General features: G+C 39.5%; 1 protein-coding gene across 2 annotated transcripts in view; it reads left to right on the top strand.

Moving 5' to 3' along the window:
* The window catches only part of celsr3 (cadherin, EGF LAG seven-pass G-type receptor 3), a 109595-nt gene that overhangs the window by 28504 nt on the left and 55389 nt on the right, over positions 1 to 25702 (top strand). The window contains exons 3-8 of one of the 2 annotated variants that reach the window (XM_044350391.1): positions 864 to 1152; positions 17902 to 18124; positions 23081 to 23196; positions 24020 to 24108; positions 24432 to 24446; positions 24850 to 25007. In XM_044350391.1, coding sequence (XP_044206326.1) covers positions 864 to 1152; positions 17902 to 18124; positions 23081 to 23196; positions 24020 to 24108; positions 24432 to 24446; positions 24850 to 25007 — 890 coding nt within the window. The remainder of the gene's footprint in view (positions 1 to 863; positions 1153 to 17901; positions 18125 to 23080; positions 23197 to 24019; positions 24109 to 24431; positions 24447 to 24849; positions 25008 to 25702) is intronic. The other variant, XM_044350393.1, reaches the window with a different exon arrangement.

The raw sequence follows: 25702 nt of genomic DNA on the forward strand, positions 1-25702 counted from the left end.
TGGTGTATTACAAGAGCTGGATACCCATGGATGTATAATAAGAGCTGGATAGGGCGCGGCCGCTCAGCCTTGTAGTCAATTTTTCCCAGTGGCCACTCGCGGTATTGCAGCGAAAAATCCCCCTGCCGCCCAAAAAGGATTTTCTCCATAGACCACCACTGGAAAAGAGACGCCTGTAAAACTGTTGACAGGATACCTCGAACTGCAAACAACGTCTATTATGACTCTTTCTATTATGAACTTTTGATCCATGGAGGTTTTATGTTTGTAAAACTTTCCTCAAGCCGAGAAAAGCGATTTAAAAATCTGTGACGTCATCACAATGTAAAGTCTATGGGCGGAGCGGGAACTCGCAGGCAGGGCCAGTGGGGGAAACACTACTGCGCATATTCAGTGGGCTGCACAACGCGGAAGCAAACCCGGAAGCTAGAAACTTTTTTTGGCGTATGCGCCAGGCGAGCAGTTCCTATAGGACAGAATGGGTGCCATTTTTAGTCCGGTATCCAGCTCTTATAATACATCCATGTGGATACTGGACTGAGAATGGTGCCTGTTCAGTCCAATAAGAATTGCTCGCCTGGCGCATACGCCAAAAAAAAGTTTGAATGTATGAATATGCCCAGTAGTGTTTCTCCCGCTGGAGACAGACAGTGTCTACAGTACCATGAAAAAAGCCTATTGAACGTTTCAGCTCTTCAGAAAGAATGTTGAAAGAGATGAAAGTTGTCTGAGATGCCGAGTAATGAAAGACAGTAAACTTATCAGAATCAGGACACCGTTTAGAGGATAATAACTGACCACTCTGATAGGGAACACTCACAGTGACTTAGCAATATCTTTTCTTTCCCCTCCCATCGCAACAGGTCCTCCCGTTTGATGACAATGTCTGTCTGCGCGAGCCGTGTCAGAACTACATGAAGTGCATCTCTGTGCTGCGCTTCAACAGCTCGGCCCCCTTCATCTCCTCGCCCTCCATCCTTTTCCGGCCCATCCACCCCATCGCGGGCCTACGCTGCCGCTGCCCAGTGGGCTTCACTGGCGACTACTGTGAGACGGAGATCAACTTGTGTTACTCCAACCCCTGTCTGAACGGAGGGGTGTGTGTCCGCAGAGAAGGAGGGTACACATGCATCTGCCGTGAAGACTACACTGGTGAGCAGGGAGGGGAGTGTGTGCATGTTGTTGTGCTGCTGTGGCAAAGGTACATTTAGCAGATTTCATTGGTTCTTAGTAAGCTTTGAAGTGAGTGTGTGTGTGTGTATGTGTGTGTGTCTATGTAGTGACACTTAACATCGTTTTAAACAAGTGGGGAACAAACCCAACTTCAATTATTCCTTCCATCTCAAATTTTGTCACATTTTCAACACCCAGCGATAATGCTATGATAAATTATAAAACAAATATACAGTATATTGTCTGTAAAATCTATAAAACAGACAAACTTTATACCAGTTCCTATTTACATTGCTTGAAATCTAAGCAAAAATGCTCAAATATATGGAGTTCAATAACATCTGGCCTTTGATTTAGGTTAAGTATTATAAATAATACATATATATATATATATAAATATCCAAAAGCCATTGCCAACTGCTCCCATCAAATTTTCTTCTTTAACACATTTTACAGTCGCAATTTAATCAAAATTGGTTAATTTTGTTCAATCGTTTGTGCAAATTCAGACATATTTGGTGTCTTTGGAAACTTTGAAACCTTTAAATGAAGCACTGTGGGTTTGATATGGATGCACATGATTAACATTCATTCATATTGATTGACCCAATGGGATGTTAAAGGGAAAAAGCATAAATGAATGCATTTCTGGCAATTGAATAGATTTCCCTGTATGTATATGATAGTTTTATTCGTCTGTGTCTTGGGTTGTGGTTGAAAATGAGTGGCCACATATAGGCTATGGTAGATGGTGTTTGTTAAAAAGCATTTGAAATGGAAAGGATGTGGTGGAGCGTATGTATCTGTGTGTATGTCTGTGTTTTGGTGTAGTCTTTAACTCTAGCCTGGTAAACTAAAGCTGACTGTGTTTATGTTTCTTTGTTCGTGTCCCATATCGTCTTCTTTTTAGATCTGCTCTGTTTCCACTCTTTTGTCATGTTGAGATGAACAACATGAGAACTCACATTCTGCCTCATGGGAAAGCTTCACCTCGGCTCTCTACCTGTTATTTTGTCTTTTACTCACACAAACAAACAAACACACACACACACACACACACACACACACCACCTCTAGTACCACCAGAAAAAAACCCATTCTTTTTCACTGTCACCAAACTCATTTGTAGCCTCTCTAAAACACACATGCTTCATTCATTCCTACCTTTCCCAATACCCCAGACTAATTTCAGACCCTCTCCCTGTCCTCGTCCAGCTCTTTTCTTCCTCTTCATACTGCTGCACCGCCTCAGTCTACGAGCCATTGAGTTGATGTAAGAAAGGATAGATGCTATGAATGTGTGTGTGTGTGTGTGTGTGTGTGTGTGTGTGTGTGTCTTGGGGATATTTCACATTGCCTTTTATTTCAAATCAAAAGAGAACTAGGGGAGTGAAGCAACACTTCTTTCATGAGAGAGACGGAGTGTTTTTTAAACTCCCACTGAGACAGACAGAAAGAGAGATAAAGAGAGAGAGGAAATGTGCAAAGGAGAAATGGAGATGGGGAGAGACAGAGAGCAAGTGGGAGGGAGACAGATGTTAATGTAAAATTTACATGAAACATCCATCATTTAATGTCTTCTATCGTTTTCTATACTGTCTAATGTCTTAGAAGACATCTAGGTTGCCACATGAAGCATGAGATATCTATAGTACACATTTATGCAGGTTGTTTGTGTCATGTGGCTCCATAAAAGGACACTAGTGGTGTTGAACTGACAAACCTCAGAGGAAAGTGGATATACATGCCTGTGATAATACAGGCACCCTACCCCTAGACTTGTCAAACCTTGAAACATGTTCTTATTTCAAACCTGTTGACTGACTGGGATCGGCTACAGATATTTCTGCCTCTGTGGAAAGGTAGAAAGGTTTGGCTGTATCCTCACTTGCCAGAGAGACAGCCATTGCCCCAGTGGCGCGGGTATGTTCTCTCTCATCAAAATATAATGCATTGTATTTTGATTACACTGCCTCAAAACAGCCAGTGCTCTTTGTGTCTGTGTGTTTCTTGAGCGATAAAGGCAATTTGTCCACGACAGAGAAAAGACAGATAGTAGAGGTTGATGGAGAGGAAAAAAGAAGAGGGAGTTAAATCAGAAAGTTAGAAAATTGAAGAGAAAGATAAAGTAAGGAGAGAGAGAGAGAATTAGGAAGGAAAAAAGAAAGAAAAAATAGCAGGAGGATGACAGAGATAGACAATTAAGTTTGATTTCGAGCTGCCCCAAATGAAAGTTGATAATGAGAGAGAGACGAGGTGAAATCTTTGATCATCAATCCAAACAGCTGCTGCCCTGATGGCTGAATTAGAGGTTTGGTGTCCAAAATTTAGGATTAAATTCTCAAAATATAACAGCTGCTACAAACTACATCTAATATTAATCAGACTATGGCTTGAAATAACGCAGAGAACATTGGCAATTACAACATTGTAGGTTTTTTTAGGGTAAAAAAACATAATACTGTGCCAGTGCTGTGGTCAAAACTTGAATCAGGGATAATGGGTTTCTGCTTTTTATTTGCATTTTTATTTCTGTTTACATGCGTTACGATTCACCAAATATTCACGGCACACTCTGATTTGCCTTAAAAATTATACCATACAGTCTGACAGATTGCATACATTTTATTAGACCCATATAACACAGTGTGACATGCAGTGAACCTACAAGATTTCTTATATTGCACAGTAAAGATAAAAGCAGGGAAACTAGATAACTGATAACTGGGTGAAAAGGAGGAAGGGACAAGAGTAATTGTGCGAGAGTAGGAGGAAGAAAGGAAAAACGAGACAGAAAGAGTGAAAGATGGGACAGAACAAAAACAGCAGAGCATTACAGATGAAGGAAAGGACAGAGAGGAGACAGATATGACAGCAATATGAGAGACGTGAGAGATGTATGAATTCGGAGAGAATAACATGGAAGGAGAGCTGCAGGGGAAGAAACGGGGCGAGAGACATCCGTGAGCAATGAGCGAGAGAGAGGTAGGGGGGAGGGAGGGGGAGAGATGAGAGGTGAGGGGTAGAGCGAGGGAAATCAGATGGGTTCTGGGTAGTCGGTGTTGTGCTTTTCCTGCGTAGGCGTCGGGTGTTTCGGTGTCTTGTCAATGCCCGGGGGTTAGGGGAGGAAGAGGAGGAGGAGCAGAACAAATAAACAGGGACGAATTGATTCTGCAACACAGAAATCTCCAGACATCTTCCAACCAAGTTTACTCTCTCTCTCTTTCACTCGTTCCCTTTTTTCATTTTTCCAGCCAACCTGCCTTCATCCATCCCCTCGTACGCTCTTTGTGACTTTGAATTGCTTTTCCCTGAAAATCTATGGATTGCTCCCAGAGGCAGGAGCTGAACTGGGGGTTTTGACAGAGACTGGAAACTTTGTTTTTCCACAGAACGAGAAATATTTTCTAGTCTATAACAATAGTAAATCTGAGTCAAATGTGATTTGTGAACAATTCTTTTGGTGTTTTGGGCCACACTAGCACTGTAAATCACAAAATGTAGATGAGAAGATCATCCAGTCCCCCCAAATGAGAGAGTAGATTTGCCCATTTGGATCAAATTATTATTTCTTGGTTATTTGGTGGCATTTGATAATATAAAATAATAATAATAGTAATACTCTGTAACCTTAGAGCTAGAATATATCATAAGATTATAAATAGAATAAAGTTAATAACAATTCATGTGACATCGAGTAAGGACCTCAAGGAAAATCAGGAGAAGCACTCGGATTAAAGCGCTGTATGTGTTAAAAAGAGGTTTTACAGAGTATATTGACTCAACTCTTTGTACTTGTACAACAGTGGCAGGTGAAACTGGACTCTTTAAGGATGACTGAGCGTCTTCACTGCCTCCATCACTAAGACAAAGACACACAAGGGCTTCGACAGTACACATAACCTCAGGCTAACCCCTCTCTAAACCGCACATTTAACCCCGGGCTAAGCGAGGCTGAACACTTTAAAAGAGGGTAAACCCTGCTGTGTAGAAAGGTTAACGCAGTCTTTATGGTGCCGACCCCGGAGATGCGGTCTTAAGAAGAATCGTGTGAAACGGCGATAAACGCATCAGATGAAGTCATCCACTGTTCATCTGAAAACTGAAAACTCTGATTTATCCTAGATTTACATGAAACTACGTCAATCAAGAGGTGTTACATGCCAGAGTTATCACATATATTAAACTATAAAAGGTTTAAAAGTTATCCAGATTTCTTAAGACCATAATAATCTCAAAGAAGGAGACGTCTGTCCATACTGCACTGTTGTCTTGCAAGAATGCACCTCTTTCATCATGAGACATTTTGAAAACTTTGGAAGTTCCTGTTTTGTGCCACAAAACCTCCGAGTAGATTTCCTGTGAAAACCAACCACATGCCTCACAAAGTAGGATGCAGTGTAAAGGCTAGTTGAGGCTGACATTGTTGTTAGGCCTTTTTGTTTGAATCACACTGTAGACTTGACGTTATTAAGACGGAGTATAAAACTAGGCTTTAATCTGACTCTGTGAAGTCCATATAGTTTTAGGACCAGCGATAAAAAGAGTTTATGTGGGGGATATTACTATCTGCTCCTGTAAGAAATAAGTCCCTCTATTTCCAAAGTACATCGCTTCATAGTTTATGAGGTGTCGGAAGCTAAGTTGCAGTCCCATCTCCCGCTGCTACAATGCTAAACTCAGCTGAAGCTCTGCGCTCTTTTATTCATACAAATTTAAATATTTCTAACCTCTAGCGCTCACTTCTCTTCTCTAAAACATGCTAAGCTTGCAGTGCTGATGGGAATGTGTTAAGTCATTAACCCTGAAAACAAGAAAAAAAAAACCCCTCAGTGGTGTAAAGAGAAGCTCTCTGTGGACAGTCAACCTTAAAGATGGAGATAACAGCAGGCAGAAAGAGCGGATATCTAATCGTCTTCGAAAACTGAAGGAAAATAGACTCAGAAATGATAAAGAGATGCATATTATGCGAACGATAAGAAGATATAATACAATGGATAAGCCGAGGTAGAGGCAAGAGATGCAAGGAGAAGATGGGAGACAGAGTGCGAGAGCGACTTGGATGCAGAGTAAATGAGTTTGTGAGAAGATAAAATGGGAAGCAGTGGGGAGAGGACAGAGGTAGAAATTAAATCTCTTGGTCGTGGTGAAGGGATCTGTATTTTATACAGAAGGAAGCTGAGAGACAGAGAAAGAGAGGAAATGCGGTAGGCAGAGGTGAGATTAGTTTTGGGTGCGATAAAGCAGATATGCACATTAAACTGAGACATTTAATCCAGTTGATAGGGGAGGAGAAACAGATCACACACACACACACACACACACACAGCAAATTAGCTGGAGGTAGTGAGGTAGGTATGCGAGGCTTGTGAGGAATACAATTAGCTGCCGTAAAGATTTTAGCTTTTTGAAGAAGGTGTGAATGGTTTGAAAGTCGGCAGACAGAACGGGAAGTGTCGAGAGCAACTGAGAGGGAAAGAGGGCAGAAATTTAGTAGGTTGAAGTGAGACTGAAGAATAGATTGTGAGACTAAATTAGTTTGGGTGAGGAACGACAGAGAATGAATACAGAGAAAGAAAGAAACGAAGAGTGAATTAGTTTGGGCGATACGATAAAAGAGAGAGGTGGGTGATGAATACAGAGGAGGCGGTGACTAAATTATGTTTGGCACGATAAGTTGGGAAGTATAGAGGAGCAAGGGAAGAAACATGAAAAAGGGAAAGAGTGAAAAAGACCCAAGGGAAGGGAAAGAAAAGGCAGAAACAGATATGGAGAAATAGGAGTATTCAGAATGTGTTCTGGCACTATATATAGTTTCAAATAGTATTACTGAATTTACAAGATATAAGGGATGTCTATCCTTTTCCATAGCTTAGTGACAAACAACAAAAGTGAGAAGTCAGACAAGTCACAGTAGACAACATAAAGCAAGCACAATAGTATCTATCACAATCTGCCACAACAGTAGTAACACTAAAACACAAACTAGCATTTTCTAGACTGACCATATGTGATACACCAGAAAAAAACCCCATAAAAACAGGCAAAGTATATTAAATGAAACCTTAAAAATTATAGTTAATTATGGTATCATTGGTTCATTCCTCCAGGACGCTTCCCGATGATGAGGCCAATCAGATAAGGCAAACTAATCCCGCTGACATGAATATGCAGGGAAGAGCTCTGAGATCAGCGGTCGTTACGTTCCCCTACATACCTGTTTTACAAACCCACAGAGAACAGCGGTGGTTGTTAGAAACAGAAAAGTTTGGAAAGCTGAACTAGTCCACCTGATGATGTTAAAGCCATATTTAGCTTCCAGATGGGGAGTTGTGGGTTGAAACTACTGAAATTTGATCACAAAAATTGTAGATATATTACACATATGCCCAATGTCAGAGCCGTGAAATCAGAGTTAATTGTTAAATTAGTCTGAGTTAATTATGTACTCAGCAACTCACAACTCCCACGTGAAAGTCAAGAAAATTGATTGTCTCGAAGCTTTATATTCTCCGTCGTTGTGTAATTGTAGTTTTGAGCAAGACAGTAGAAGACTTTCTTATTCCAACCAATGGACAACTTTTGAGCTCGACACATTTACTTATATACGTATTTATTTATTTTATTTACTTATTTTTAAAAGATGCAATTAACAAAAACTCGTAACTGTAAAAAGTTAAACACTAGCCTTTTAAGAATTAAGGACTAAATGAAGGAATTAATGATTAGCCTTCCACTGATAGCATATATCATATACATAGCATTAATGAACAATGACGCAGCTAATTATTGCAGAATTTATGACAGCAAATAATACAACTATAACAGTTTCTACTATGTAAAGAATGAAGTAAATTAAAGTTGGCACATTCACAGAGAAAAAAGAAAGAAATGGAAACTCAATTAGTTTGGAAATGATAAGACACTATATAAGAAATTAAAAATTAAAAATTCAGAGAGAAACGAAAGAGAAACGAGTGTCAGAGACGAGTTGTGGAGTGATAAGACTGACAGTGTTTGAGAAAAAAGAGAGGAGAGAGGTCATAAAAGGTAGAGTTAGGATCACTTTTCAAAGTGTAAAAGCGGCACAGTGCTTTTTATATCACGATATATCATCCAAGAGATGGAATTAGGAGAAAAAAGACTTTTAAAATGACAGAATGAAAGTTATAAAACAGTTAATAGTTCAGAGGAAAGAGTGAGACGAGGAGATGATGAGCGAGATGAGGCCTTAGGTTTATTGTGGTGGGGAGGAGGGAGGAAGGGAAGGAGATATAGGATGGATTCAGAAGTCTCAGTGACATTAATTTCAGAGGTCATTAATAGAGAGAGTGTGTGTGTGAGTAAAGGAGAGGTAGCTAAATTACTTCGGGGAAATTAAAAAATAGTGAGGTGTTGCCGGGGGTTGTTTGTGTGTGTGTATGTGTGTGTGAGACGGAGCGAGCATGTAGGACACACAAGGTGAATAAATAACTTTGTGGAGGGTTAAAAAAAAAAATAGTTAAGTGGTGCAGACTGCCAGAGCCATGAGACCACTTAGCTTTTGGGATGAGTTTTGGAACGAGCACAGATTGTAAAGGCGGATTGAAAATGGAGGAAATAGAGACATCTAAATACGTAATCGACATGATTTGGAAATGTGCATGTTATATGAAGAAATGCACTGCAGGGGACATGATTTGCTGAGTGGGATAAATGCATTAAACAGTGTGAGAGGAAGGAAAGAGGCTAAATTAGTTTTGAGGAGGTAAGTTGGAGAGCACAGGGGAGGGGGAAGACAAACTTGTACTAGTAAAAGCACCTCAGGCTCCTCCGAGGTGTTTATGGGAGATGTGCTTGTCAGGTGAAGAATTAAAAGTCAGTGCTGTGCCTGTAATCACAGTTTACAAGATTTTGTCCTCTGTGGATACTTGTACGCAGTCTGTTTTTTCCTCCAGTGGTACATATACAGTATACAGTACACTGAATGACAAAATGACAGATGTGTTCCTGATCTTGTCATTTATATTCATCAAATTAATTTCTGGCAATACCGATGCTTCAACTTGTTGGTGAAATGCTAGTGGAAGCATGTGTAGCATTAATGCCTCTTAGCATAACAGTAGGATTTTTTACCATGAAAGGTTTATGATTTTAGACTTATGACCTTCAGCAGAAGTCAGCAGAAGACTGAACTTATGCACTGAAGTACTAGATCTGTAAACTGTAAAGTCTGACTTTCTCTTAGAGTCTCTGATGTTATTTGTATAGATAACAAAACTGAGTACAACCCTGTGCATTACCGCTGAAATGTTAAATGATTCAAAATTGTATCATCTTACAATAATTGTAGCATTTTAGGATGAAATGTCTGGTATTTGATATTATTTGTAATTAAAAACAAATAGGTTAGATACACAGGCCTCAAAGTCCAACCTCAGTGCAACAAAAGTGAGTACAGCTGTGACCACTGATACAAAAATAATCACAACTGTGACTTCCAGTTAAGACTAATTGTCTGAACAAAGTTATAAAAGTACTTGTGAACACCGCAACTTTCTCACTTTTGGTCTCGGTTGTGTCTGATGCAACATGGCTCCACATGGTGAGGAATTGCCTGAACAAGTAAGAAACCAGATATATTGATATATAACCAGACATATTGAAAAATAAAAGAATGGAGTGTCACTAATGAAGGGTGCGTTGACTTTTGTTGCAGTTCGTTTTTAAATACGGACCTTTTATTATCATTTAATTAGTCAAAGTCTGTTTTTCAAGTGAATTGGCTTGATTCATCTTGGGTTTTGTCTAAAAACAAATAAAATTGTATTAAATGGAAAGGAACATGTTAGTGATATTGACCAGGGGTGTACTCAGCTTTGTTTTATACTGTATCTACAGATTAATCAGTCTGCACAGAGAGCACAGAGGTTATGTAAGATGAATACAGGGATGAATGAGACCTGAAGATGACTCGACTAAGTATACTGCTTGGCCGTAGCAGTACTTGTTTTCCAGTATTCGACCATGCTCTTTGGGTACATTGTGGGATCAGCACCATGGATAGCGCTTGTGACAAATTTATGACATTTCCTTTTTTTTCCCATCAATCCTTCCTGTGTTTTGAGGAAGCATTGCAGATCCTCATGTCATTAGTCTATGCAAAAGTCAGCAAGCAACTAAGTTACATATGGATCTATTTTATACTTTTCCATTTGCTAACAGCAGTCAGAAATGTATTATCAGATTCTTCATTTCCATGACTACTAAATTACTTGTGTTTTTTTAGGAATCCATGAAGTAACTTAGCCCTGCAATCTCTGACATACAGTAAAATCCAATTTATTTATTGACATTTCCACACACAAAGTGAATATATGTAACCTTGAGTAAGGCGGGTATTGGACATTCCAATCTTGGGAGAAAACATAGAAAAAATTTTAATTTTGTATGTGAAAAAAATGATTATGTGTAGTAGAAAAGGAGGAATAGGCAATGAGAGTGGGAGGGAGTGAAAGGGGGGAGAACAGAAGAATAAAAAAAGAAAAAGCTGCAGGGAGGATAAGAAAGTCTAAAGAGAATCGAAAATAAGTGTGGGACGTGATGGTTATCAATATCTAGGATCCGATCTTTTGAAAAAGGCCAAAAAGACAGTCAAGAGAGGATTGTGATGGAGGCCAAGGCGGATAAAAGTGGAAATGAGGGTGCTGAAAAGGAAAAAGCACATGAAGAAATGGAAAGGAAGGAAGATTGAAAAATGAGAGAGGCTTTGAGGCAGATAGAGGCTTATATGGAAGAGAAATACAGCGAATCAGAAACAGGTATATAGAAAGGAAACTGGGCAGAAAAAAGAGAATAGGGATAGGGAGCAGAAGTACAGAGGAAAATATGTCAAAGAGAGACAGAAATAAAGAACCCAGGGCCAAAACAAAAGCAATGTTAAGATGAGGTGCAAAGAGACCTTTAGAAAGAGAAAATAACAGTAGAAAACCATAAAAACGGGAGCAGTGTTAGTGGAGTGGAAAGAAGAAAAGGAAACACATGGAAGACAAAGTGAAAAGTACAAACAGGAGCGGCAGGGACAAGCAAATGATGCAGAAAAATAAAACCAAGATGCCTGACGGAAGAAGAGCAAAAATCAAACGTCAGTGAAGGAAGAGGAGAGAGAATTTGTACAGAGGAGGAAGTTTAAGAAGTTCAAATAAAAGTTAATAAGAACAAACGAAAATCAAAATCACACTCAAAAAGATCCACATAAGAGCCTCTTTGGTGCTTTGTAGAAGCATTTACTCTAAAATCAAACATGTTAAGTATTGTTTATGGTTGTATTATAAAATGCTTTATAATTAAAATTAGCTAAGAACACAACTTGCTTACTCTGATTTACCTTTTTTTTTGTTTCAAATGAGTAATCCATACCAGTCTTTTTTATTTTGTCTCTATCTGTGATGCTAAGCTGTGGTGTTGTTGCACTACACTTCCCAGAGGTCACCTGTCAGCTAAACACAGCGGGCAGGACAATGAAGCCTCTGTTACTTACTGTACTTTCTGTATGTGGTCTTCTTTGCTTTGTTCAGCCATAGTGGATATTTATTCTCATGGCAACTACCCAACTTTTTGTCAGTTTATTCCAAGTAAAAAGCCATCACTTCCTGTACAGCAGAGGGGTTTTTCAGTAGTTTAAAACAGCCCATTGAAAAGATCTCTTAGGCTATAGCTTAAATTGCGTAAAATGAATTGATGACAGAATAGCACAACATTATTTGCATTAAAATGTCACAGATACTATAAATTAGGAGATTTCTGATTCGTTACACATCCACCCACAACTCAAAATTTGTAGAATCCTTGAAGGCGTCTTTTCTTGAGGGGGTGTAGAAGAAAAAAAAAAAAAAAAGAGCTACAAAAAAGGGAGCGAGAGCGAGACGTAGAGAGGCAAGACAAGAGGAAGGAGTAGAGGGAAGCAACTGGGAGTGTATTGGCCTCTAGGGATGTACCATGTGTTAGGGTGGAGGAGGAGGGGTGATGGGGTGGGAGGTAGGGCGGAGCAAACTAAGATGCCGGGGGTGGTTGAAGAATACTTGCTTTGATGAATAAAACATCCCAGTGAATGAAGGGGTGGTGTGAATACATTAATACAGGCATAAAGGAAGAAGAGGGGATGGAAAGAGAAAAAAAAAGAAATGGCAAGATATGGAAAGAGACAGGAAGGAGAAAGGGACAGCAAAGCATGGAGCGTTTTATATTTAGAGATGTTAAGGTGGAGGGAGGATTGGAAAAGGAAGGAAGGAACAAGAAGCTAGAGGAGGATGGAAGGAGTGGAGGACGAAAAACTGAAGGAGCTAAATGAAAAATAGAGCTCTGCTTTTTAGCAATAAAGGCAAGATGCGAGCAGAAAAGAAGTTTTCAGACTTGAAAAGTGCTTTTAAGTTTGTGTAGCGTGGGTAGCATAGTGTGTATGTTGGACTGTGTGTGTGAGTGGTCTTTGTGGTTGAAAATTTGGATTCCTTACTTAAATAAAAGCAGCAATGCCACAAGGTAAATTATGCAGAACTTCCTCTTTGAAACGGCTATTGTACACAAATCATTATTCCTGATGCATCGACATGTAAGCAGCCTTTTGATGTTGAAACCGGTTGAAGTAGAGCTGGTTTTAACGACTGCTGTAGCTGGTTAGAGTGCTGAAATGATAAGCCTCTATTATTTGGTTGACGGGCAATTCATAAAAATAATTTTGTGAATCAATTAGTCGTTTGAGTTACTTCTATAATTAAAATACCAAATATTCATTGGTTATGGCTTCTCAAATGTGAGGATTTGCTGCTTTTCTCTGTTTTTATCATTGTAAATTAATTATTTTGGGCTTTTGGTGCGACAAAACATTCAATCTGAGAATGCCAACTTGGGCTCCGGGAACTTGTGATGAAGGTTTGTTACTTTTGTCTGACATTTTAGACTTAATGATCAATCCTCATAAACTGCAACCTTAGTTAGATATTTTAACAGTCCTCTAATACATACAGTTACTATAATAATTAATTATATTTTGTAAACAGATTGTTTTTTAATTTGTTTTGTGTAAAATCTGAAAAGTAACTAGTTACTACAGTTGTCAAAAACATACTAGAGTAAGAAATATATATATATATATTTCTCTCTGAAAGCAAGTAAAAAACAAGTACCTCAAAACTGTATTCATGTTCAGTACTTAAGTGATATTAGTTTGTTGCTTTCCACCAGTAGGATTTGTGTATAATGACTTGTGTGTTTGTGCATCGGTGTGTGTGCTTCTTTGTTTGACTGCATGTGTGCATTAAATGGTATCTTGCATGTGTGGGTGTGTTCATTAAAAACCATCTGTGTGTGTGTGTGTGTGTGTGTGTGTGTGTGTGTGTTTGTTTGTACGTGAAGTGTGTGTTTGTGTGTGGAGCCTTTAAGTGCTATCTTGCTATCAGACACACAGCATTTGTTTAGTAATCACTTGACCTTTATGTCCATGTGAGTCTGAACGCTGAGCAGAATGAGGAATTACACACTAAAAGCAACTCTTTGTTCCTCTTTGTTGTCTCTCTGTGTGTGTGTGTGTGTGTGTGTGTGTGTGTGTGTTTGTGTGTGTGTGTTTCCTATCATTGCTGATCAGCATAAGTGCCTCAGTGAAGTGGACGCCCTCACACCGTCTGGGCAAAAGACGGGAATAAACCAACTTATCGTTGAGTCAGTCTGACATCACGTCTTCCCTGCTTTACTACCTCTAATTAGTGTGTGTGTGTGTGTTTGTGTGTGTGTGCATGTGTGTGTTATTTGTGGGTGTGTCTGCTTGTATTATGTTTTATTTCTGATACAGTATGCGTGCATGCATGTCTGTTTTCCACTGTCAGTTTATTTCCTGCCTCAGTCTTTTAACCTGTGCGCAACTGGGAGTGCATAATGAACCAGTTAATGTGTGTGTGTGTTTGTAGGTGTTTGTGTGTGTGTATGTTTAAGTCTCACAACACGCATTATTCATGAGTATTAATATCTATTTATTTATTTTAATATTAATGAGAAGGTCTGTACGGATGATTGGGTTCAACAGACAAAGGCATGGAAATTGTGCTGTGTTAGAGTGCATATGTCAGAGTGTAGGAGTGTGTGTGTGTGTGTGTGTGTGTGTGTGTGTGTGTGTGTGTGTGTTTCCCTATTTAATTGGTTCCCTGTTGTGTGCACTTACATATAAGTATATGTTTAATATGAGAGGGAGAGGATGAGAGAGAGCTAAACAAGGACAGACAGATGTGATAATTTGAATGTCCTTGGGCTATTGTTAGCTGAGCTGGGTGTGGGACTGTGTGACTGTGTGTGTGTGTGTGTGTGTGTGTGTGTGTGTCCTCAGGGTGATTTGGTGGTGTGAGAGAGCATGTTTGTCAGCCAAAACTAGCAGATACCAACTGCCCGGTGGGATGAGGAGGGAGGTGGAGTGGGGAAATGGAGTGGATGAAGAGTACGATGGACCGGACAGACGAATAAACTGAGTGATCAAGGAAGCGAGTAATGGACGGGGAAATTTAAATTCTGAGGAAATGAGGGAGAAAAGAATTAGAGAAAAGAAACATGGGGGGTCATTGGACGGATGGAGGCAAAAAATGAAAGCACTGAGTAATGAGCTGAGATTTAGAGAGCATACGTGGACGTATTTGTGAGTGCAGAGTGCGTTTTGAAAGCAAGCAAGGTCGGAATCATGAGTGTAATAAAAGCTTCCTTTGCTCACTGTCTTCAAAGCCGAATGCTTTCAGTTTGGGCAGTTTGGGTGATAGATGGATGATGAAGAGATGAAGGAAAAGACAGATGGAGGGTCATTTCAAGCAGTTTATACCCTTGATTCTTGTACTAGCGCTTAATGTTTTTCCACTACTGTGCGGCTCAGTTTGTGTTGTACGTGTCACAGATAGTCAGTATCAGAGTGTGTCAAACATAACTGTGTGTGTGTGTGTGTGTGTGTGTGTGTGTGTGCTTTTCCAGCCTTTCCATCAATGTGTCTTTGTCTGGATGACTTGTGAATTTGTGTGTGTGTGGTCATGACTTGCCCTCAGGTGTGTGTGTGTGTGTGTGTGTGTGTGTCTATGTTTTGACTGCGTGCGAAAGATTGTCAGTGTGCGTCCGTGTCTGGTGTGTGTCAGATTATATTTGTATCCATACGATCATGAGGAAAGGTGAAGGCTTTTATTGACATATAACTGCAGTACGTCATCTGTGTGTGTGTGTGTGTGTGTGTGTGTGTGTGTGTGTGTGTGGCTGTTCAGATGTGAGGACTCTGCCAGTGGGTACTTTGGCATCTAAAAGCAGCACAAACAAAGTGCCAACAGAGACAGCTACAAGATAAAAGCCGACAGCCTCGAGGGCAGGGGCAATGATCCGTGTGTGTGTTTGTGTTTATGTTTGTTTGTGTTTGTGTGTGTGTGTGTGAGAGAAAGAAATAAGACAGAAATATGAAAGAATTCTTTTTAGAAACTGTGTGTTTATGACTTTGAGAAAGGAAAAAAAACCTGTATTTGGTCTATTATTAATGTGTATGCATTTTGTTTTGTTTGTTTGTTATCTTAGTGTGTGTGTTTGAAGCCGTCAGCAGGTTCTAAAGTGGGTCCTTAAGGAGCCATCTGTCTTAAGGCTAGTTTCAAACCCCGTCTGCTCTGTTTATGTGGAGGGCACTGGGCGCGGGTGTTTTTGTGTGCAGCTGCTAAATGTCAAACAATGTGTGTGTCCAAATACGCTCAAGGAGAGGTGAAAAAAAAAAAGAGGGTGAACATGTACTCCAGTATACCAGTCTATTTGGGTGGATTTGTGAGTGTGTGTGTGTGTGTGTGTGTGTGTGTGTGTGTGTGTGTGTGTGTGTGTTACATGGGAGTTTCTGCCTCTTGAGACACTTCAGACTGGAGCTTTTTTGACTGGCAGCCAAATCTCAGTTTGTTTTCGTCTGCAGATTTGTTTGTGTTGTTTTTTTGTTGTCCACACACTTCTAAAGCAACAGAGTTGCAGTGGGGAAAAAATACTTTTTTTCTCTTTTCTCTTGCATAAATGATTCAAAATACTGTACATCTATCTATCATACTATCGTATGCTGTCAGGTGAAATCTTACAACTCTAATTTTGCTGATTTTTGTGTTCATTTGACTGTATGTCTGTTTGATTGTAATGGTGAGTCATCTGTAACAGTTACTCCTGGTCCTCAAGAATCAGCACCTGCTGCTCCTACCGTCTAATCAAGAGTTAATTTACATGTAAAGCGTCTAGTGAATGCATTTGACTGCCTGATAGAAAAGAAATACAGAAGCACTGTTAATCTGTGGGCATGGAGTAAAATGGAGTAAGAGCCACTGTTTTATAGGTTGTGGCAATTTCAAGATGCTTACGTTAAGTAGCCTCCTTCAACACCTACAGAACTGAGAAGGCATGTTGAAGGTCCTCAAAGCAACAGGATCTAGCTGATTGCATCTCTGTAACCTTCCATGTCTGCTGCTGTTTGTTTACGGGACCTGATCATTTTCCTGATCATTTGCCCCACTGATAACTACTTTGATAACTACATCAGATATGCTCATTGATTCACAGATTTTAGATTCTATTAAGTTTGTCTTGTCTATTTTCATAATGTCCTTTGTGACATTTTTCATGAACAGCTCTTTTTAATCCAGGTTTGAGGGTATTTCAGGGTTTCACTCATAAACAATCTGCTGAGTTATCAAGCTAAGGTAACTCAGCAGTTAACGAGCTGACTTCAGCAGTTAACAATTGAACTCAACAGTTATCAACATGACTTCTGCAGCTAACAATGTAGGCTAATTTGACATTCATTAATTTGAGCTGCAATGTTCACCTCAGCCACGAAGGAGAGATGAGGGTTAGAAGAGTCAAACTAGGTTTGTGCAACAGCAGATGTACATCGACAAGGTGCGTGTTTGATGTTGTAGGTTGGCAGTAGCAGAAAATTTAAGGCGGAAATTTAGTACCTTGCTCAAGAAGAGTATTTTAACAGTGATAAAATATTGTTCAAATAAGATGTGCTAGAGTAAAAAAAAAAAAAAAGTTCCCACACTGTATGACACTGTCTGATACATATTCAGTATCAGCCTCTACTAGTACATCATTTAACTTACAGTATGTCATACTTATAGCTTAATGAGTAAAATATTGAAATCAAGGCAATATTTTGTCTCAACCATCATTTAAATTCAGCATGTAAACCACAGGATCTTGACTAGAATTTCAAGTGAAACTCTGTGGGTTTGAGCCATGCTCGGCTGCACCGCATGTGTTTGTTTTGATTGACTTGCCAATGAATGCAGTGAGGTCAGACCTTATGAAAATTAATTGCCTGAAGTCGCTGGGAAACAAGGACCAAAAATGTCCAGATACTGATGGGAAAATCTGCCTTTTTTTTATCTTCAATCCTTTTGTTGATACATTAAATGATGCCTTTAAATGTTCATATCTATATGTACAGTATATGTACATCTTTATGCTAAACTGTTGTGTGGATATTTTTATATTCTAAGACTGTGAATATGATTTAATTATGTGGTTTTGATCTTGATAATTTGTGGGGTTTTTTGTTGCTGTTGTTGTAAAGTTAATACCTTTGGGTTTTCCTGTGTGACTCTTAAATGTCTGCTATTGTGAAAATGTGATTGTATTTTTTGATGCCGTTATTGTTGTGATTCCTATTCAGGTTCACCAAAAAATCACATAATGATTTGTTTTATTTTTACTCCCCAGGTGACCGATGTGAGTTTGACCGGCGGCAGGGCAGGTGTGTACCAGGAGTGTGTCGTAATGGAGGGACGTGTCGGGAGCTTTCAGGTGGGGGTTTCCGCTGCGAGTGTCCTGCAGGGGGCTACGAGAGACCATACTGCACCGTCACTGCCCGGTCCTTCCCACCCAAATCCTTCGCCATGTTCCGGGGTCTCAGACAGAGATTTCACCTCTCCATCTCATTAACGTGAGTACATGTAATAAATGGAAAGTCTTAACTTTTTCTTCTTAAAATTTCTAAATTAACCTTTTGTCTTCTGTTCTACTTTCTCTTTTTCCCTCTTCGTTCCTTCGTTACTTTTGGTTCCCATCCCTCCTCATCCAGTCTCCCTCAGACACAGATCCATAACCACACCTCTTTGATTCTCAGTTCTCTCCCTCTTACAGAGTCTCTCTCCTCTTCGCTTTAATCTATTTATTTCATCTCTGTCTCAGAGATCGATCCTATTATTCATGGTTTCTTTCTCTGCTGCCTCCATCTCCCTCTCCAATGAGAAGTGTGATTTCTCCTGTCTCTCCTCTTTCATCTGTCAATTTGCTGGTTTCAGTAACATCTCCTTTGCTCTCGCTCTTTCCACTCTTCTTATCTTGAAACTTATCACCCTTATATTCTCCTCTCTCAGTCTTTTGCCTGTTTCAGCAAAGGCTGTGTTTCTTGTGACCTCATGCTCTCTCTAAAAGTCTTCCAGTTACCCACCCAGTCCAAAAACAGCCTTTTAGTCAGAGTAAGCAATAACGTAAGTTCAAATGCCAAATTAAATGCAGGTTTTCCTACAAAAAACTACATTGATGTAGCAGAAAAGGATCATTTTGGCACTTTAAACCAAGCGTACTCTTAGACTTTTTGCCAGGTCTTTTAAATGTTGGAGTGCTGGACTACATGGAGTCTGTAGGGGCAGGTGAGTGAGACCAGATTTGCTTTACATGCTACCCAGCCATGGTCTCTAAGCTCATTATATTTGGTTTTAGATTTTATACCTGGTCATAAATGTAATGTGAATGTTACTGCAGAGGTCAGTGATCGTCTGCGTACTTTAGATCCTCTGTCTCTCTTGCGCACCACCATCATATCTCTGCCGCTCCTTCGCCTCGTGACATACTGAGTGGTCGTCCATGGGAGATCTGAAGTGGTCCTTAAGAGTGGTCAGGCAGGGTTATAGGATGGTTGCCATGGGTGATGTCGTCTAATGATAGTTGCTAAGGTGACGTTACCCATGGGGTTGTTGCTAGGCTGATGTGGCCACCATGGAGTGGTTGCTATGAGACATTGCAGCCATGGTATTCTTGCCAAATGAGCTTCTGTGCATTGATGGCGTGTAAAGGCACTACATGGTGTAAGTTCCATTGATTTGTGAGTCAGTGAAGTAATGACGGTGAGTCAAGGAATCAAGTGCGATGTGACGCTCACTTACTGAGCTTTTACAAGGCTCCTCTGGAAGACTAATGAAGGCAAATGTTGGGAGAGAGGAAATACAAGAATCCTCTTATCTTGATGTTTGATGGTTTAAATTCCCCAACTGGCTGTGAAAGTCTGGGCGAGGAAAGTAAGTAATGTTTTCTACTACAATCAAGGTGCCCTTGAGGAAGGCAGGGATGTTGCTGAACAAATACTGTCTGGAGTTTTTTAGCATCACCTTCAGTCGAACATATTTACATCTGGGAGCTTCGCAGGTCAATACTTGTCTACTGGATCAACTAGAAATGTAGTGCCTTGCTCAGGGGCACCACAACACAATCAAATACATGTTGTTTAAAGTATTGATCCTATTCCCATCCCTATTGTTTCAGGATAAATTTACTTTCATGTTATCTAAACCAACTCTGAAGTGTTTAACTGTAGATACACATAACTCTGACTGTCAGCCTTCTTCCCCTGACGTCATTGTTTTATTTAGCATCCTATTGGCTGCTAGCTACACTCCCTGGCCTGATTTCCACATCGGGTCTGAACAGGACTTAATCATTATTCATGTCACTCACTTTCTCCCAAAGCATTTTATTTTCCCTTGCAAAAAAATTTAATCTCTCACCTAAAAGCTGCTTCTGAGGTTTTGCCAGTTTTGCCAGTCTGCCTGAGAAAGTGGATCTGTTCTCTATGGCTGTGACAGTATACATATGTCTTTACTGCAAGATTGTAGTGTTTGTATGTGTAAACTGGCTGAGGAGGTGTGTGTGTGTATGTGTGTGTATGTGTGTGAGGGTGCTGCAGCTATGTTTGAAATTGTCATCAGCCGTTGAGCAGATAGATTTTGAGGGAAAGAAATTCTAATGAAAGCCTTGATGAGGTTCAAGCCCTCAGGAGAAACAGATATTAGGCTACATATATTAAATATATGTAATATCACATACACATAATATGTATGTATTGTTCAAGTGCAGTTCTTTACCTTCAAATAATACATTTATACAACACATAATACAACATTTATATAACATCACAATTACATAATACGACAAGATCAGACATACTGTTCATATACCATTTGCTGTTTGGATTTATTTACTTCAGCTCCTCTGTGTCTCCGGTTCAGTGACTCCACTCAGTCTCCATTTACTCTGGTGAAGCTCAGGTTACTCTTCTTTTCAGCTATTTCTGTTGGCTTAAAGAGATTGGATCTGCATACCTCAGCATAAGATAAGATGACCCAGTGCTGCTGGAAGTACAGCAGAGCCAAGCAAACAAGACACATGTCCTCTATTGAATAACCCTGTGTTTATTTTTTGACAGCAGCAACATTCTCAGATAACAGGAGGAAAGTATATAGTGATGGAAATGGGGATAACATGCTATTTTCCATGGTACATTAGCACACACAGAAATGCGTCTATAGTTACATTCACACCAATCTCTGGTGGATGTTTAAACCGTGGATTTATAATTCAGGTGTCTTATTCAATGCAAAGTAGGAATACTGTTGTCCAAGGACTTGAGTTTAAGCCAGGAGTTTGTAAAGCACCAAGCAACACATTTAAAACCTCTCAGCTCCATAACCCTATAACTGAATCTGACCTCCTGCATCTGGAGACTTACTCACTAGCAGGGTGGGGTTGAATTCAGTTTTAATGCTTTTAAAGGTTCCTGTAAGGAGAGAAGCTCAGAAGGAGAATTTGCAGAGCCTGGCAAGATAACAGGATGACAGATTGGATAATTTGAGTGCACAACTTCCCAAGCTTTAATTAATAATATATGTGTGCGAGAATCAGTAATTCATCTCTTGGATTACTAGTTTGATTACTAGCACAAATTTCAACTTTTCTTCAAAGAAGTCAAAACAGTCAGTCAATTTCCTTCAGTCAGCTTTAATTATCAAAACAAAACCAGATGAAAGTACTTTTTAAAGTGGACATTTATTGCAGTGGGAATCTTTCTGTATCTTGTTGCCAGGAGAGAAGATTTGTCATCAGTGCTGTAGTGTCAAACAGTGCTTTTGATCAGGCTGTGTTGGCTTGGCAGCCTTGGCTTCAGTGTGTCCCCATGGCCTTGCTATAGAAAACAGGCTATTGCATGACTCTGAGCAGCTGGAGGGAGTGGAAGGCTGCAGTAATATGGTTTACCCTTGTGCCTCACTGGGGACATTTTTGGCTTTTTAATTTGCAATATTTCAATCATTTTGTGTTAATGCATACGGCATACATCTTGACTGTTTTTTCTTAATTTTGGAAGTTCAACCTCAGCTCCTATAATAAGTCTATAATAAACTGTTCAGCCAAAATAAAGATCCTTATGGACAATAATGTCCCCATTTAAAACCATTAAAACAGTAATTTTTGATCCCATGGCCATTACAGCATAAAACCATGCATTCTATTATATCAGGCTTTCAATCTAGAGCCCTGGCTTCAAAATTGTAGTTTTTATTATTTTCCACCAGATTGAGCCATTTTCTCATGTTTGCCCTGTGGGGCAAATACATGCTATTTTCCTGGATTTCACTTGGGGCTTTGCTGCTGTAGTATGGAGGCTGCAGGCCAATGTAGCAAATGTATGCAACCAAAATGATGTGTGTGCGTTGATATGGATGTGGTGTGTGTATGTGTGTGTGTGTGTGTGTGTATGCAAGAGATAGAAATGATATGGTACTTAAAGACACAGTCCCCCCCTCCCTGTCTCTCTCCCTCAAAAACTGGCATTGAAAGGGTTAAAATTCTGAAAATGAATGAATATTTTGTAGTTGTGATCAGGACTGATGTTTGTTAAAAAATTTAACTCAGTGTAAGTGGAAAATAATATTAATATATATTTCTATGGTGCAGACATGTTTGTATGGAGCCCCCCAAGGGTAAGAATTTTTTTTACGTTGCCTCGCAATATGTTTTGCATTCTCATGTTTCCTCAGTGAAACCCCTCTGGGAGACAGCTTGTTCATAATCAAGCAGACATCCCCTTTTCTTAGTCATAGGGCGTACTCTCTACATTTAGAATACATCCATCTGTATCTGTGCTGTTGTCCTGGATACGGTAATTGGTCACGAATGAAACCAACAGCATCCTGCAGATTACTGTACTGCTTTCTTCTGGAGGGACCTCTTGATCTAAGAATTTGTTTAAGTTTACTTTCACTAATTACGTAACCATACCTATTGAGCAGTAGTACTATATAAGCATACTTAATACCCAGTTCAAAGTAAAATTCAATGAGCTGATCCATACTGGAGTGTTGCGCGGGGAGCAGCAGAAATAGACATATGGCTCAGAAGGAATGGAAGAATAAAAGTATTGTGAGAAAACGCAAAAAAAAAAAAAAAAAATCTCACCATGACCCTTGTTTTTGTCCTTTAATGACATCAGTGCAACTTTTTTTAAGGTGAGGCACAAGGGTTAACTGAGATACAGTTTGATTACCTTTTGTTCTCTCATGCTTAGCCTGTATGAGGAGGCTTGCAGGAGTCTGGTTTTGCTGTTTGAAATTAGGTTTTGGATGTCTCATTATATCCGGGGCGAATGTTGCATTAACCCAGCCAAGAGTCTCATCTGAAAATGTATCAACATATCATACAATATTACTGGAGTTATTTGTATATTATCATGATACAAAAATCTAAAAATATGCAGTAGAAGTATAATAATACATTGCATACAGTATATATACAGTATAAACTTATTAAGGACATGGGTGTCTGTGTATGTGTGTGCATTTTCTAGTTTTGCCACCCTGGAGAACAGTGGTCTTCTCTTCTATAATGGACGCTTCAACGAGAAACATGACTTCATCGCTTTGGAGATCCAAGAAGGACAAGTGGTGCTTAAATATTCCACAGGTACTGTATATGTGTATATATGTGTGTATGTGTGTGTGTGTGTCTTTGCACTTGCATATTATTCTATTTATACGATCCCTTTATTCCCACAAGGAGAGAAAGATGAGGACAATCTTTCACATTTTCCTCTCAAAGGCTGTCTGACATTTCTTTGTGGAACCTTTTTAGGTTTAGGAGTAGAAATGGGATTAGATTAGGATTAGATTAGGATTAGATTAAAGTTAGACATGTACTGGAGAGCATTTAGATTTAAATTTGGCACTGTGAGAAAATCCTTGTATCCCTCACCATGACATGAGATCTATTTGTTTAAGTCTACGTTGCAGACATGGAGAAATGCCATCACCGTCATCTTACACCAAGAAAATATAGACTAATTATGTTAGATCAGATTAAATTAGATTAGATAGTTAAGATAAGGTATGGGGTTGAAATTGGCTGTGCTAAAGTTTCAGCTAATTTGGTCGGCCACTGCTGCAATCAAAGCCAAATTAGGATCTCATTACGTTCGTACTCTTGTGATCTCGGTGAAATCCCAGGTTAATTTCAGTTGAAGTACTTTATATTGTACAGACTTGTGGTCTCAAGGAGTGAATGCTGCCAGTCAGGGTCCTCACAGATAGAACAGTAGGTATTTGTATATGTACAGTATATATGTTCGGTGCTTTTATATACATTAAAATTTAAAAACAACTGTCAAATAAGTGATGGGAGAGTTATAATTACAGAGAACAGTAGTTATCAGTTGTCTTTAAAAATCCATCTGTTATGAACCTTATAGAATTATTACACTTTGACACAAACTTCATCCATCCGCCTGCAGGTGAATCGTCCACTCAGGTGAGTCCCTTCCTGCCCGGCGGCGTGAGTGACGGCAACTGGCATACAGTTCACATCCACTACTACAACAAGGTGGGTTTACATCTCAATTTGTTTGTGTGTACAGACCTTTTTGATTTTGGATCTTTTGATCTTACATTTTGCATTACTAATGTTGGTTTGACGAGTTATCTTCTGAAGTGTTTCGGTTGTGATAGTTTGCATTTTACTTATTTGTACATCTGATGCGTCTGCAGAAATGTTTCTCAGCCTTCATGCCAACAAAGCACTTTGAAATGAGCTGAAATGTTTGTGCGTGCATACCATTATGTGGGCGTTTGCTTGTCACCATTTTATTCATTCATATTCGCCGTACATCTCCTTTAATTTTCTTCATATTTTTTCATTTTCCTCAGCCAGCTACACGCTATGTGAGTATGAGTGTGTGTCAGAGTGCACATACAGTACACTCCCCTCTCGCTTTCTCTTTCTGTGTCTCCTCCTGTCTTTCTTTCTTACCCAGCAGACAGTAAGCGAAGAGTGTGTGTGTGTTGTCTATCTCCTCCACTGTTTCCTTACCCATATGCGTCTGTTATTGCTTGTCTTACTAACTCAAATTTTTCCCCTTTTCTTTCTAACATCACCTACAGTGTAGATATTGAATATAGTCTGATGTGTTTTGTAACTGTTATTTTGTGTAAATTACCTTGTGCGGTGTATGATTGTAGATTTAGTAAGTGCTCTTTATATTTCTTGCATGTCTGGTGTCATGGTGTTTCTTTTTTCGTTGTTTCTTTGGATACTGTATTCAATCTTGTGTATGTGTGTGTTCAGCCTAAACGAAGTATGAGTGGCGAGGCCCAGGGTCCGTCAGATGAGAAGATCGCTGTGGTGAGCGTCGACGACTGTGATACGGCGTTGTCACTTCGCTTCGGTACGCAGCTCGGAAACTACAGCTGTGCTGCACAAGGCAAACAGACCAGTAGCAAGAAGTGAGTTTACCTTTCTTTCAGCTGTCCGTCTTTTTTTTTCACCTGTATTTATACCTCTGGCTTCTTTAAGTTTGGTGAATTGAAGGTGCTACACATCTAGAATATTGCCACAGGAAATTCATGATATGCCTGTAAATGAAAATAATTTGTCTGGTCCTTAAGTACAATTACATGACAAATGTCCAATATGACCCACAGCATCATCACAGATCCTTGGTCTGACAAAGTTAATCACAGGCTGCACAATGATTGTTAATGGCCAGCTTAACTATGACTTAAAAAGCGTCTGTCAAGTAAATCTGCCCCATAGATCTCTATCTTGAGAGCGAAAGTCTCTGAATTGTAACTGACTCTAAGCTGTGGTCGGCTTTTAAACAACATCTGTGGATAATTTAACAAATATTCAAAGACAATTTTCACCAAGTAGAAAGTCAATGAAGCAGGTCAGTGCGTGTAGGAGCACACTGGCAGCGGTTGGTGCGTAGGTTGCTTGATTATGAGTATAAAATGGTAAATAATGTGGAGTGATAGTTGAAGATTAGTGGTAGAGATATTGGCTTTAAATTCGAATACATGTCAGCCAATCGCAAAAAAAAGTTTGGAACTAACTCTTGTATAGACACCTTAGCTTATGTTCTTATTTCATCAGCAGCTTCTCATGTTCCTCTCTTCATAAGATCTCAGTCATTTTGCCT

The sequence above is a fragment of the Thunnus albacares genome, chromosome 5 (assembly GCF_914725855.1).
Source record: "Thunnus albacares chromosome 5, fThuAlb1.1, whole genome shotgun sequence".
In the NCBI taxonomy this organism is placed as follows: domain Eukaryota; kingdom Metazoa; phylum Chordata; class Actinopteri; order Scombriformes; family Scombridae; genus Thunnus; species Thunnus albacares.